The sequence below is a fragment of the Canis aureus genome, chromosome 23 (genome assembly GCF_053574225.1).
Source record: "Canis aureus isolate CA01 chromosome 23, VMU_Caureus_v.1.0, whole genome shotgun sequence".
Classification (NCBI taxonomy): domain Eukaryota; kingdom Metazoa; phylum Chordata; class Mammalia; order Carnivora; family Canidae; genus Canis; species Canis aureus.
In genome coordinates this window covers 21,176,102-21,191,988 of record NC_135633.1, presented here as the reverse complement: position 1 = coordinate 21,191,988, position 15,887 = coordinate 21,176,102, and the positions used below count along the sequence as shown (strand labels likewise).

The 15,887-nt window shown below is 44.5% G+C and overlaps 1 protein-coding gene across 1 annotated transcript in view; it reads left to right on the top strand.

Annotated features, from left to right (window-relative positions):
• Nucleotides 1–15,887, top strand: part of DNHD1 (dynein heavy chain domain 1) — a 79,472-nt gene that overhangs the window by 31,940 nt on the left and 31,645 nt on the right. Inside the window, 9 exon segments of the mRNA XM_077866672.1 lie at nucleotides 25–335; nucleotides 407–650; nucleotides 7,161–7,318; nucleotides 7,762–7,921; nucleotides 7,924–8,250; nucleotides 13,925–14,052; nucleotides 14,151–14,343; nucleotides 14,745–14,839; nucleotides 15,360–15,567. Coding sequence (XP_077722798.1) covers nucleotides 25–335; nucleotides 407–650; nucleotides 7,161–7,318; nucleotides 7,762–7,921; nucleotides 7,924–8,250; nucleotides 13,925–14,052; nucleotides 14,151–14,343; nucleotides 14,745–14,839; nucleotides 15,360–15,567 — 1,824 coding nt within the window.

Here is a 15,887-nt window from a genome sequence, read left to right as displayed (position 1 = left end):
CGATTATGGCATGTGCCCCACTAGAAAAAGAAGAGGAAGAGGAAGAGGAAGAGGAAGAGGAAGAGGAAGAAGAAGAAGAAGAAGAAGAAGGGAACACAGAATTCGTGATGCCCAAACTTCAGGGCCAGCCCAGCGAGGCTGTGCACATCTTCTGTGGCCCAAATATAGGATTGGTGTGGCCCTGGAAGTCTCACACAGTTACTCAAGCCTTGGAGGTCCGTGGGTACCAGCTGGGGGGCCAGTTCTTGCCCTTCAACTTTAAGCAGCTGCAAGAGGACCTGGACAACAGTCCCCGAATCCAGCAGGCACTGACTATGCAACAGACCTTGCTGGAGGTGAGAACAGAGGTTTAAGGAGGGCAGTGATAGGCACCCACCTCTGCCCTAAGCACCTTGTCTGTGCCTAGGGCATGCTGCGGGAGGTGAAGGAATTCTGCAGGGAGCATCACTGGATGACAGGCATTCACGAGTTCCTGCAAGCCTGGGGGCCTCAGAAGCTGGAGTCCTTGAGAGGTTGTCCTATCAAGAACTACGTAATGCTGGTGAGCTGCCTGAACGTTTGGCAGACCCGTGTCTCCAATATACCTAACAAGTTAGTCACAAAAGGCAGATTGATGCTGCTGAGCTGCCATCATGTACAGTTAGAGATGGGTGAGTGCTTTTTATCTTCTTTCCTTCCACCTTCCTTATCTTATCCACATGGCCCTCCTTGGGCTTGGAATGTCCTCCAAGGACTTTTGGTGAAGGCCCCTCATTGGACCTATAGAACCTCCAAAGAGCCAGGTCTCAGGCCCTTCCCTTTGCAATTAAAGGTATGATTATTACAGAAGATAGGCTCTGCTCATTCCCCATACTTTTTAGGAGTTACATTTCTGTCACCTGACACCTTCTATTTTTTTGGCATGGAAGTAGTTCAAACCAAATATGACTAAGAAAATCTTAACCTACTCCTTAGGCTAGTGTGCTCAGTTTCTTTGCAGATATTCTTGGGAATCAAGAGTGCCCCTCTCCACATGGAGCAGTCAGAATTGACACTATAATCTGCACGTATAAAAAGTTATTCTCTTTAACTGTTATTGTCCTACTCTGTAGTCCCAACTTCTGCAGATGACGGAAGAATGTATTCCAATTGAAAGTGAATTCAGGCTATTTTGGGTATTTGGTCAATTCAAAATTCATTCTAAAAAAAAAAATTCATTCTACAGATCTAGGTTGTTTTTATTCTCAAGTGCGCTCTGCTCCTCTTCCCCTGCAAGGTGGCATCTGGCATTGGAGAGAGCTGCTGGACTGTAGGCTTTTCTTTGCTGGCTTCTGTCAACCGTCGCTGAGATGTAGTACATCCTGCCTGGTCTCTGGCCTCCTTTTAACATTGCTGCTTCTGGTGCGGCTGTGACCTAAGCTGGTGTAACTATGTGTGTTCTCTTGGCTAGTAGGAGCCCAGAGTGTCTGCTTTGGTGACTTTGCCCTGCATTGGCTCCTGATGGCTTTGCAGATCCTTGTGATTTTAGTGAACCCTTCACCTAGTCTTCATCTTAGGCTGGCCGGCCCCATAGCTTCTGCTTCAGGAACCTACATAGGAACCCATCACTCCTCTACATAGGAACTCATCAGGCCCACTGGTTATTAACTCTCCTTGTCTTCTGTATCCCCTCCCATTTGGGAATTGTGGAGGACTTGGGAGCAGCATTGTATTTGGTCCTCTTTTTGCCACAATGCATTAACACACAGACACTCTGAAAAGTGGTATCTTCCCAAACTTCCACATGGAAAGTGGAGCTCAAGCCCACTGTGCCATCTGTTTCCTCTTCAACCCATCTCAGTTTCCCTCTTGTCTCTATGTACCCATGCTAGGCTAGAGCCCAGTTGTTGGTCTCCCTGGGTTTCTGAGAAATCTGGTTTAAGACCTAGTTTCATTCCTTTGTTTTTTTCCTTCCTTCCCAAAGGAAGGCTGTCTCAGGCTACTAGTAAAGTGTCTCATTGCTTACTAGTAAAGTGTCTCTGCCTAGAAGCTGGACTTAGAAAGTCTCACAGTAGGGTAGATTGGGAGGCCATTGATTTGTTCTTCTAGAAAATATTGATTTGTTTTCTCACCTAGCTCGCAATGACCAATAGTGTTGGCTTCCTGCAAAGAGTAGATGCTATCAAACCCATGGCCCATGCTTACTTTCCTTATGAAGGTGGGTGGCCTTGGGTGGCCCCGAAAGAGCTTGCTTGAAAATGCTTGCCTGCCTTGCCCTCCTTGTCTTTGCTCTTCAGCAGATGAAAGCACATGCCTAATTATACATCGTTTAGGCCGAAGAAATTCCCCATACTTCCCTCCACCCCACCTAAATGTACAGGGGGTTCGGGCTGGCATGGCAGGAATAGAGAGGGCCTATGACTGGCCTACTTGGCTTCTGACCCTGTTTTGGGCAGGCTTTGCTCCAGCGTTATTTAGGAAGTCTCTGTTCTTTCTAGTTTGTTAGATTCTTGGTCCTTAAGTCCAAGATCAACTGGCCTCTTCAAGAAGAACAGATGGAGAGAGAGCAAGATGGGGTTCAGAATCCTGGGTCTGCTTTTCACTGGTTTATGTGACCTCAGATCACTGAGCTTCCGTTCATTTGTTTGTAACATGGAGATAATAATGTCGTCACTCACAGGATTATGACAAGGAAGAGTAAATGAGGTGTTATTTGCAATGTTTCTAGCATTGAAACAGGCATGCAGTAGGTGCTTCATTTTTTCACACTTAACCTTATTCCCCTCTGCCAACCTCATCCTTCTTGTGATCTAATCTTGTCTGCTTATCCTCCAACGCTGTTCCTCTTCTGTCTGGACTTCCTTAACTGTGAATGACATAATTATTCACTTTTGTGAGTTAGTGTTCATCCTTTAGTCTTCCCTCTTCCTTACTCCACCACATCCCACCTGTCACCAAATTCCTTCCTTCCTTCTGCTTCCTAAATACCACTCAAATCTGCTTTTCCATCCATCTCCAATTTCTGCCCCCCAGCAGCCCTGGTATTTTCGATCTAGTGCTGACTTATACCATACGATGTCGCTGTTGAGCTCCTCTCTGCCGTCACCTGCCCTGACACTGCTGGTGATAGCAATAGCCTAGCTACCGTGATAGGCCACAGGGCTAGTTTGGAAAGGGATAAGTTCTCTTCCTTGTGTTCTACTCAACCTCAGGTGCCCCTCTAGGGGCTCCCTCTCTCTCGGTTTTCTCAGTCTCAGCTCTTGGTATTGAGTCCCATTGGTTATTTCCTTCAAGGCTCCAGAGGGTCATGCCCAGTGTATTTCCATAATCCGTGGAACCAGGCTGTCTGAGTTTGGATCTTTGCTCTGCCACTGTGTGATTTTTTTTAAAAGATTTTATTTATTTATTTGAGAGAGACAGAGACAGAGCATGAGCAGAGGAGAGGAGACAGAGGGAGAAGGAGAAGCAGACACTCCAGCAATTGGGGAGCCCAGTGTGGGGCTCGATCCCAGGACTTTGAGATCATGACCTGAGCCAAAGGCAGATGCTTAACCTACTGAGCCACCCAGGAGCCCCACTTTTTTAAGCTATTATTTAAATCCCAGTTAGTTAACATACAGTGTACTATTAGTTTCAGGTATACAATATAGTGATTCATCACTTACATACATCACCCGGTGTTCATCACTACAACTGTGCTCTTTCATCCCCATCACCTGTTTCACCCATCCCCCACCCCCCACCCACCTCCCTCTGGTAACCATCAGTTTGCTCTCTATAGTTAAGAGCCTGTTTCTTGGTTTGCCTCTCTCTGTCTTTTTTCCCCTTTGCTCAGTTGTTTTGTTTCTTAAATTCTACATATGAGTGAAAGCATATAGTATTTGTCTGTCTCTGTCTGACTTATTTTGCTTAGCATAATACTCTCTAGCTCCATCAGTTTTGCAAATGACAAGATTTAATTCTTTTTATGGCTGAATAATATTCCATTGTGTATATATACTACAGCTTCTTTGTCCATTCATCAGTCAGTGGATACTTGGGTTGCTTCCATAATTTGGCTATTGTAGATAATTCTGCTATAAACATTTGGGTGCATGTATCCCTTTGAATTAGTATTTTTTGTATTCTGTGGGTAAATACCTAGTAGTGCAATTGCTGGATCATAGGGTAGTTCTATTTTTAACTTTTTGAGAAATTCCATATTGTTTTCCAGAGGCTGTACAGTCTGTATTCCCACCAACGATGCAAGAGGTTCCTCTTTTTCCACATCCTTGCCAAGACTTGTTTCTTTTTTTTTTAATATTTTATTTATTTATTCATGAGAAACACAGAGAGAGAGAGTCAGAGACATAGGCAGAGGGAGAAGCAGGCTCCCCTCAGAGAGCCCGATGTGGGACTCAATCTCAGGACCCCAGGATCACAATCTAAGCTAAAGGCAGATGCTCAACCACTTGAGCCATCCAGGTGTCCCAAGACTTGTTGTTTTTAATGTTATTAATTTTAACCATTCTGACATGTGTGAGGTGATATGTTATTACAGTTTCGCTGATGATGAGTGATATTGAGCATCTTTTCATGTGCTATCTATATGTCTTATTTGGAAAAGTATTCCTGTCATCTGCCCATTTCCTTTTTTTAAAAGATTTTATTTATTTATTCATGAGAGACAGAGAGAGAAAGAGGCAGAGACACCGGCAGAGGGCGAAGCAGGCTCCATGCAGGAAGCCCGATGCGGGACTCGATCCCGGGATCCGGGGGTCACGCCCTGGGCCAAAGGCAGGTGCCAAACCGCTGAGCCACCCAGGGATCCCCATCTGAACTTTTTTTTCTTTTTAAGAGTTTTATTTATTTATTCATGAGAGACACACACACACACAGAGAGAGAGAGAGAGAGAGAGGCAGAGACACAGGCCCCATCTGCCCATTTCTTAATTGGATTATTCATTTTTGGAGTGTTGAGTTTTATAAGCTCTTTATATATTTCCGATACTAATCCTTTATCAGATATATCACATGCAGATATCTTCTTCCATTCTGTAGGTTGCCTTTTAGTTTTGCTTATTGTATCCTTTACTGTGCAGAAGCTTTTTATTTTGATGAAGTCCCAATAGTTCATTTTTGTTTTTGTTTCTCTTGCCTCAGGAGACATTTTTAGAAAGAAGTTGCTATGGCCAATGTCAAAGAGGTTATACTGCCTGAGTTCTCTTCTAGGATTTTTATGGTTTCAGTTCTCACATTTAGGTCTTTAATCCATTTTGAATCCTTTTGTGGGTATGGTATAAAAAAGTAGCCCAGTTTCATTCTTTTGCATGTGGCTGTCTAGTTTTCCCAATACTATTTGTTGAAGAAACATGTAGAATGAATTTAAAAGTTTTCCTTCCTTTTCTATTTCTTGGAATAGTTTGAGAAGAATAGGTATTTTTTTAAAGACTTTATTTATTTATTCATGAGAGGCACAGAGAGAGAGAGAGAGAGGCAGAGACATAGGCAAAGAGAGAAGCAGGGAACCTGATGTGGGACTCGATCCCGGGCCTCCAGGATCACACCCCAGGCTGAAGGCAGGCACTAAACCACTGAGCCACCCAGGGATCCCCAAGAAGAATCGGTATTGACTCTTCTTTAAATGCTTGGTAGAATTTGCCTGTGAAGCCAACTGGTCCTGGACTTTTGTTGCCACTATTTGATATTGATAATATTGTTGAACCTCCCTGAGGCTCAGTTTGCTTATCTATAAAAAACATGGCCAAAAATATTATCTACCTCGAAGGGTTTTTGTGAGAACAGTTCTGGAACTCTGTATTAAAAGGGTTAATACAGGCAAAGTAGTTGACATTCTTTTTTTTTTTTTTTAGTAGTTGACATTCTATATGGAATGCAGTAAGCAAACATACTATACTGTATTTCATGCTATACTCCATATCATACTACTTTTTTTTTCTTTTTTTGTAAGTAAGCTCTATGCTGGACGCAGGGCTTGTACTCATGATCCTGAGATCAAGACCTGAGACCTGAGCTGAGATCAAGAATTGGACACTTAACTGATTGGGTCAAGCAGGCACCCCTGCATATCATATTTCTATATTGTATTTTGCTGTTCTTTGCATATTTTAACATCTCTGAACTTAAAAGGTGTGTTATAATTGATGGCATGCTAGAGTTTAGATGGCATTGCTTTTTTCTTTTGGTGTGGTGCTTCTTTTTTTTAATCTTTTTTTTAAAGATTTTATTTTTATTTTATTTACTCATGAGAAATACAGAGCGAGAGAGAGAGAGAGAGGCAGAGACACAGGCAGAGAGAGAAGTAGGCTCCATGCAGGGAGCCTGACATGGGACTCAATCCCAGGTCTCCAGGATCACACCCTGGGCTGCAGGTGGCGCTAAACCACTGCGCCACTGGGGCTGCCCAGGTGTGGTACTTCTTATAATCAATAATATCTTAGTGGTGTCAGTGATTTGGTGTTATTCCTGCCCTTAGAAATAGTGGAGATGTTCGTATCACCAAAGGCAGCCTCCAAGATAACCTTCTAGCCCCATATGCACCTGACAGCTTCTTTCTGTTAACCCTTAAAAACAAAAAAGGCAGATTACACATTGTCCTTGGTATCTCTTCTCTCAGAGTAGAGCCACTAAGACTCCTCAAACAGAAAACTTTGATCCCAATAGGGCATTCTGCCATTCATGAACATGTCATTCCCATGCCTTTGCAAGGTGTGCTATTTCATCTGCTTGATGTGCCTTTGCTCTTTGGAGCATTACCTACTTGACACACTCAACTCCATTGTTTCCTCCCAGAGGAGGCCTTTCCCAGCCTCCTCAGGCCTCCTCTCCTTTCACTATGTCAGGCTGAGGGCTCCTGAGCCCTCACAGAGCCTTTATCACACGGTTTGTGATTGTTCATTTGTCTGTCTCTGCCACCATACTGTCAACTTCTGAGGGTGGGAACACTTCCTGTCTCACCCACTCACCCTGATCTCCTGGTGCCCAGCACAGCCTTTAGTAGGTGTGGAGAGCTGTGGACAGCACCAGTGAATAGCAGCCCTGACCGGACACTAGGCAGGGGTCCAGTAAGTGCTCACTGAGTGAGGGAATGAGTTCATGGTCTGACTTCCCTTTCCCCCTTCCCCACTCTGGACCCACAGCACTTCCCCAGCACCCCTTCCCTTTCAATAAACCCCAAAGACCTAACTCTCTCTTTTCTTCAGAATCCAAGCTGGATAGCATCAGGAGGGACATTCTTACACATGTGCAGAATGAGTGCCGGACCCGCAGTCAGCAACTAATAACAGAGCTCAGGGATTTCATGGAGGTCTTCCAGGGCATCAATTCAGACATTCATGCCATTGCACGGTGCTCCCAAAAGGTAGGCTCCTCGTATCTTCCTTTTCCATCTTGCTCACCTGCTCAGCACACTTTCTTCAGGTCTCTGGTGAGCTCCCAGTGGGCCCCGATACTCATGTATGTGATCTGCCCTTACTAACCCTCACCCTGTTCTCATGGCCGTCAGTTTCCTCAAGTCAGGCAGAGGCCCTGGCATAATGAGAGACGTGGTTCTGCTCTCTGTGATGGTCAGCAAGAGATCTATTGCCCTGTCAACAGAGTAATGATTTGGTTGGGAAGAGCTGTGCTGTCTTGACAGAGACCTGGGTCAGATGGGATCTGATCCCATTGTGCCCCTGATCCCAGTTGGGTAAAAGGAGGCTGCTAGGGTCTGGAGCCTCTAGAAGGCAGGAGTGCCCTCAGGGATAAGCCCAAACTGGTGTGCAGGGTTGTGGGGGTCCTGGTCTCATGCTGTAGCCCCTGCAGTTAAACGAAGCCAACGAGCAGTACAACATGCTGGAGGAGCGCATGGAATACATACAGTCACTCCACGAAGTCATCCGCAACCACTTTAGCCTCTTTAGTGATGAGAATGAGGCCCTGGACATCTCGGTGAGAAGGCAATTCCTGAAGTCACCCATGCCTCCCACCCTCCTCCCCGATGCTCGCTTCTTGACTGCACTCTGCTTGCCCCACAGCTCCTGGATGTGTGGGAGGCATTTCAATTCGAGAAAAGCCAGGCCTCAGAGTTCCTGCTCAGCAAGCGATATGCTATCGTGCCCAAGCTGCAGCAGCTGATAGCAGCAGCATTGGTGGAGCTGGAAGGCCTGATTGACAAGGCCCTATCTGGCCCCTTCATGGACCCAACACAAGAGCAGAGGAGCACTGAGCGCCAGCTCATCTCCCTGGAGCGTCAGTTCCAGAACACAGCCAGCCACCTCAGTGAGCTGCACCATGCCTATGCCACCTTCACTGGTACTGAGGATCCCTGCCCTGCCCCCACCACTCTGTGATAGACCCTCCAACTGAGATAAGGGTCCTGTGTCCTGAGAGTCCCTAGGAAAGTCTTGGGAATCACATAGCTTCATTTTATTTAGTCTCACTTATAAATGAAAGTTGCAGGACAAAATCTTCATACATTGGCTTTGTCGAGGGTTGTACATAGGGCAGGGGATCAGGGTGCTTACAGTCTGGTAGGGGAGGCAAATAAGTGAACATTCCATTAGAATGTGATGGGGTTAGAGGGCTAGAAGCCTGAGCAAGAGAAATGTAAATGTGCCCTCGCTGTAGTTCTTAGCCTATTCAGCCCAGTTCTGTATTAGCTGGCAGGGTCTAGAAAAAAGGGTCTTAATAAGCCATAGCCACTGTTTCCAGCCAATGTGGTGTAGAGGGGCAGCTGCTGAGATTCTCGCCCATAGGAAGAGACCAGGACAGAACTATTGGTCTTAGCCCTCTGCACAATGATTCCCTAGACTAGTTCCCTTCTGCACATAAAGAACTTCGTGGGCTTGAGTTTCTTTTCTTAGGTGCAGTCACTTTGATCAGTTACTTTTATCCCCTGGAAGGTCACATTGCTTCTGAGTTGCCTCTTGGCCAACTACCAACTATTATCAACTCTGCCTGTGGGCATCCCCAGCCCCAGGGCCATTAGGCCAAATGTAAAGTAGAGGACACCCTGAACCATCCTCAAGCAAAGGGCATCTTCTTTGGCCAAGTATGGAGAGTATCCCCTGGTCCCATACTCTAATTGACATAGACCCCAGACCTTGAACTTTCCTCTAGGGACTGGGGATGTTGGTGAAAAAGCAGAGTGGGGGCTCAGGCCTTGTGATGCCAGGCCCAGGAAACCCCACAGGACTGCTGTTAGTTCCTTTTTCCATCCCTGGCTCTTCACCAAACTCTCAGTTTTTGTTAAAAGAATCCAGGATCTTAGAGCTAGGTTATTAATACTACTCATTATTTTCCATTATGTATGTTTTATTTTACTCAAACCTTTGACCTTTGCTTAGTTTGATAACAAAGCTAACAACTATTTTGACATCTAAGGTTTACTGGTTTTGTTTACCCACTACCATTTTTGTTTTAATTGAAGTATAGTTGACAACCAATGTTACAGTAGTTTCAGGGGTACAATATAATGATTTGAGAAGTGATTCTGTACATTATGCTGTGATGACCACAAGTGTAGCTACCATCTGTCACCATACAATTCTATTACAGTACCATTGTTTATACCCCTATGCTGTCCCTTTCATCCCCGTGACTTCTTCATTCCATAACTAGAGCTGAATCTTCCACTCTCTGTCACCCATTTTGCCCAGCCCCTTACCCCCTCCCTTCTGGCAACTCTCAGTTTGTTCTCTATATTTATGGGTCTATTTCTGCTTTTTGTTTGATTATTCATTGGTTTTGGTTTTTTAGAGTCCATATATAAGTGAAATATGGTATTTGTCTTTATCTGACTTATTTCACTTAGCATAATACCCTCTAAGTCCATTCATGTTGTCACATTACTATTTTTAGAAATATCACATCTTTTCATTATTTTCATTCTTAAGTGGCTGTAATATTTCTTTTGAGTATTTTTTCTAAGAAGGAAGTTTTAGGTGTTAAAAATTTTAAGCTCTTTATGCCTAGAATGACTTTATAAGGTCCTTATATCACAGCTTAACTAAATATTGCATTCTGGAGTCACAAAATTTTTTCTCCAAACTGCATCATTGCCTTCTGATAGTTGGCACTATGGGTAAATATGATACCAATCTAATTTTTTTCCTGGCTAGGTAATCTGTTTATCAGTTATTTGATAATGGTTCTTATTATATTTTCTGTGGTTTCCTTCCAGAATTCATACTTATATGTTGGATTTTCTGGATCTCTTCTCCATTTCTTTAATCTTCATCATTATTCATTCCTTTATTCTGAATTCTGGAGAAAAATCATGAGCTGGTCTTATAAACTTCTACTCTCTGTAATTTCCATTGCATTTAAAAATGTGCACATGTATGTATTTAAGATTTTATTTATTTATTCGTGAAAGACACAGAGACAGAGGCAGAGAGAGAAGCAGGCTTCCTATGGGAGCCTGATGTGGGACTCAATCCCAGGACTCCAGGATCGTGTCCTGAGCCGGAAGGCAGACACTAAACCACTGAGCCACCTAGGCGTCCCATGCACACATATTGTTTGTGTATGCATGCTTATATGCATGTGTATATGTACATGAATGTGTGTATATGTGTATATAAACCTGAGTAGAAAAAAAAACCTGAGTAGATCTTAGTTGCTAAGATAATTGCTTACTAGGGCTCCTCAGAGAGTGGATGATTCCAGGGCTACCACAGGATAGATATAAGATAAGCCTAGGATATTTTTTTAATCCAGAAAGTAAGAGAGTAATAAATTCCTTTAATAAGTGATGGGAACATGTCACAAGGACACAGAAGGATGTCAACTGGCCAAATCTGGGACAGTTTGAGCACCAAAGTACAAAGTAAACTATTGGAAAAATAGGAATATATGAATGTATTATCCATGCTAATAATAAATAAATACATAAATCAATGAGGGAGAAATGAGGACTTGCACTTAGAGTAGAATGGCAGGAGTCAGCTGGTAAATGGGGAAGGAGAAAATCTGGAGGGAAAAATCATCATTTTGTAAACATTCTGGTAAATATTGAATCAGGTAAGGATCATCAGTGGATGTCAAATCTGAGGGCAGATTTGATGAGGAGTAGAACATTTGCACATTCTTAGAGATTTCCTACAGAGACTACTTATTAGTTGGAAGGGAGGAGAAAAAAAACTAGCAATTATTTAGTGGAGAAATTGGGCAACATTTTGACCAGGTGATCAAAGGTTAACATCACCAATGAGGGAGAGATGGAAATCATGTTCCTCCAAGACATGGTACCCAGAAGACACAATACTTATTCAGTAGTCTAGCTGAGAATGTATAACTTCAGTTGTGAAGAAAATCAGGAAAGTTCAACATTATGAACTTTCTGCTAACAAAAAAAGGAGAAGGGGGTCGATATACTTAAAAAATATCTATTAGAAAATATAAAGGATGTGAAGATTGTTCTAGATGAAAGACGTTAAAGAGACATGACAAGTGAATGTGGTACTTGATCTTGGACGGACACTATACTTGAGGGGAAAAAATGCTATATAGGACATTATTAGGTCAACTGATAACATTGGAAAGGACTGTATTAAAGTATATCAATGTAATATATATTCCTGTTCTTAGTAAATACACATCTGAGTGTTTGGGGATAAACAGGGCCATGAAATATGTAATTTACCTTTAAATAGTTCAGAAAAGAATTATGTGTTTGTGTATACATATGCCCATACACACACAGAGCATGTAAACACAAATGATAAAGAGAATGGGCAAAATGTTAGCAAAAGGTGAATCTGAAGAAATGGTATGTAGATATTCTTTTTACTGCTTTTGCTTGCAACTTAAAAAAATTTGAAATCACGTAGTGTCTGGGTGGCTCAGTCAGTTAAGTGTTGGACTCTTGATTTTTGGCTCGAATCATGATCTCAGGGTTGTGAGACTGATCTCTTTGTCAGGTTCTGCATTCAGTGTGGAATTTACTTAAGATTCTCTCCCTCTGCCACTCCCCTCGTCCCCTCCACTCCCATGGTCTCTCTCTCAAAAAAAAAAAAAAAAATTGAAATCACTTCCAAATAAAAAGTTTTAAAATGCAGTGGAATTTACTGTGTAGATACCACAGCAAATGTCTGTCAGAGGATATTTGCTATTAATCCTCAAGACTGTCTTTCTCATGTGTCTGGAGATAATAGTGCCTGTTCTTTCTTACAAAGGAAGTTCTTCACTTGTCCAGTATTTGATGTTGAGACAACTGCTATCAAAGATTATTTGAGTTTAGACAAAGGAAGATTGGAAGAGTTTAAAATTACTATCTTTCTTTTTTTTTTTTTTTGGTCAGATGAGAGCTCTGATAGCCTGATAGTGATTCTAAGCCTCTCAGTATTCTGATCTCCACAATGGATGATGCTTACACATGTAAGATGCATAATTCCCAGCATTTGGGTGTTATTTTATCATTTTTTCTCTCAAGAAAGTATATTAGAATTCAAATGAATGAGAATGACAATTTTACTGCAATATCCTTGAATCTTGTCTGATGTCTCTTAAGTTACAAACCTCAGTACTATCATAATTATGATTATTTTAAAAGATTTATTTGAGAGGGAGAGCATGTAACTGTGTGGGGGTGGGGTGGGAGCAGAGGGAGAAATTCCCCAAGCAGACTCCCCACTGAGTGCGGAGCTGACACAGAGCTCCATCTCACTACTGATGAAATCATGACCTGAGCCAAAACCAAGAGTTGGACACCCAACCAACTGAGCCACCTAGGTGCCTCCTCAGTACTATAATTATTAACTGCAAATTACCTTTGACACCTGTCTCACAACTGAATATAAATTATTGGTCAAGAATTAATGCAGCAGCTTATGAGATGAAGGGAGGGAATAATGACAAGAAATACACAAAATAGGAAAGTGTCACCATTTATCCTTTATGGTCCTCTATGGGACAAATCATTTTCATATGCCTCTCACTGGACTTATTCATCTGTCTAACATATTATATTTGTTGAGTGCCTATACTGTGCACTGGGCTTGCAGTATATCAATGGGCAGATAACAAATCACCTGCCCTCACATTGTAGCTGGAAGAGAAAGACAACAAATAGTAAATGTAAAATACAACCAAATTATGGAGTATTTTAGAAAGTGACAGGTGGCATAGAAAAAAAGAATAGAGCAGGTGAGAGGTGTTGACAATGGAATATTACTCAGCTATTAGAAATGACAAATACCCACCATTTGCTTCAACGTGGATGGAACTGGAGGGTATTATGCTGAATGAAGTAAGTCAGTTGGAGAAAGACAAACATTATATGTTTTCATTCATGTGGGGAATATAAATAATAGTGAAAGGGAATATAAGGGAAGGGAGAAGAAATGTGTGGGAAATATCAGAAAGGGAGACAGAACGTAAAGACTGCTAACTCTGGGAAACGAACTAGGGGTGGTAGAAGGGGAGGAGGGCAGGGGATGGGAGTGAATGGGTGACGGGCACTGGGGATTATTCTGTATGTTGGTAAATTGAACACCAATAAAAAAAAAAAAAGAAAGAAAGAAAGAAAATGCCAGAGAGGGTAGATAGTTTGTAAAGGCTTGGGCTACACAGGCCTCAAGCAGAAGGACTTGAATTTGGTGAGGGAATGAAGTATATGATTCTCTGAGGAAGAGTGTTCCAGAAATAATGAACTGCAAGTCAGAGGCCCTCAGCAGGAGGGAGCATGCCTGGTGCACCGAGAAACTGGAGAGAGCCTGGTGTGGCTGGAGCGGAGTCAGTGAGATGGAGGCTAACAGAAGAAGAACCCTTCTCTTTTGCTGCCATCACATTTTCCCAGATAGTCTTTCCTTGGAAAACCTGTATTTGGATGGTCCCCACCTACATTGGACTGAACAATTTTGGCTACCCCACCCCTGGCATTTTCAAGACCTTCATTTTGGCCATTAGGAGCTCTTGACTGACCACTCCCCATCATGCCCCTTCTCCACACACAGCCCAGGCCTCAACCAACCCTATCCCACAGGGGACGAGAGTCCTGTGCCCTTGCCAGTCTGTGGGACCCGTCCGATTGTGCAGCAGCAGCGCATCTGGCACCTGTACCGAGTCATCTCGGAAAACATCAGCGAATGGAAGTGCATGGCTTTTGCCAAGGTGCTGATGCCCTTCCTTGGAGTTCCTGCCTGAGGGTGGAGTCTGTGGGGATAGGTGGGGAAGGGTCTCCAGCTGACAGTGAGCCTTTCTCCCTACAGTTCAGCATGACTATGGCCCAGGAGAAGACCGATGGCTGGCTGACAGAGGCAGCCCGGATGAGTACAACCCTGGGACTGCACAGCCCAGTTCTGCAGCACTGCATGCGCATGCTGGAGGAGTTTCGCAGCTACCTGCCATTACTGACCAAGCTCGGCAGCCTCCAACTCCAGAACTTTCAAGCCCTTCTTCAAGGTGTGTTTTGGGTAGAGTCAGGGAGGGGAAGGGAAGGACTTGGGGATTAGAACAGTGTAGCACCTGGATTCCCTGCTGCTGCTGGAGGCAACACCTGTCCTCCCTGGATTCCTCCTTGTCTTACCCCCACAGGGACTAACATTTCTAGTCTCCTGCACCATCATGTGGGTCCTCTCTGCTGACTTGGACTAGACTAAGGCTAGAGTCTTTGCTCTGGTCTCTGTGTTGTGCTCTGGACCCTACGTTCTGGATTCTTAGCTCTATGTTGTACTTTCAGATCTGCTATCTAGGAGCTGGGCTGGGCTGGGCTGGGCTCAGGGCTGCAGATCTGGGACTCTGGGATATAGACTGTACTCTGCCATACACTGGGTGTTGCTCTGACTTCTCCCCTTTACCTCCAGCCCTAGGGCTAGGCAGTCTCCACAACATGGAACTCCTAACACTGGGCCAGCTGCTCAGTTGTCCGCTGCTGGAATTTGCAGATCGAATCAATCAGGTGGGGCCCTAAGGAATTGGTCAAAGCCCAGGACCTATTTGCTAAGCTCTAATAGATCCAGTTAAGTCCCAGCAGCCCCTTGTGACAGGGGACCGAGGATACTGGGTTATGGGTGGGAACGTGGGAGGTTGAGTTTGCTGTCCTGTTTGGAGGGTGTGGGCAATCTGATGGGTGGTTTCAGACGCTGACTGAGTGTGTGCCCCACCCCCAGAAAGAACTGAGTGGCAGCCCCAAAGTTGTGGGCACACAGGATAGCAGATGTTCCCTGAACACCTGCCCTGTTCCAACTTGAACTGGTTAAGGTAGTGTCTCCTTAGCTCAAACCTTGCAAAAGAGTGAGTTTCAAGGCAGCAGCTTTAGGTCAAAGTATGCTGCTGCTGACCTGCCTGAAGCCAAGCGGGCCTGCTCTCCATCTCTGACACTTCCACTACCCTGAGCCTTGGCCTTTGAGTCCCAGCTTCAAGACTAGCCCCTGAGCCATTATCAGCCAGGGCTGGTTCCTGAGACCCAGCTGTTCCAGATCTGGCAGTGTGAAAATGAAAGAGTCCATGCCCAAGAAATCCTCCGGCAGCTGCAGCAGGGCTGGGAGACACGCCAGCTGCGACTGATCAACTTCATCCTGCACGTGCCCTATGAGCCCCCAGCATCGGAGCACTCCAAGAAGCACGAGGTCCGCAGCCCCCAGTGGGAGGTGGTGAGCCAGGACAGCGGCACCTTCGTCCTCTCAGGTGAGAGCCAGCCGTTGGGGCCCAGGGATAGCCCACTGCCAGGGGCCAAATTCATCCACCATGTCCACCAAGCTCTGTGGAGCTTCTCCAGCTAGCTGCCCATCCTTATCGGGCAGCAGGAGACCTCAGTCTGTCCTGAGACAGTGTCTTCCATGGAGCTTCTTTTAAGTCTTGATCTAGGGAGCTCCCTGCTCCCTCCCTCCTGCCCAACACCTGGCCTCTTCAGCAAAGGTCCTCCCCTTTCTGGGTGTACTGAGCAGTACCTCATGGTCACGTCTTTCCATTTTCTAGTGCTCTTTCCTCTAGATTGCATCCTGATG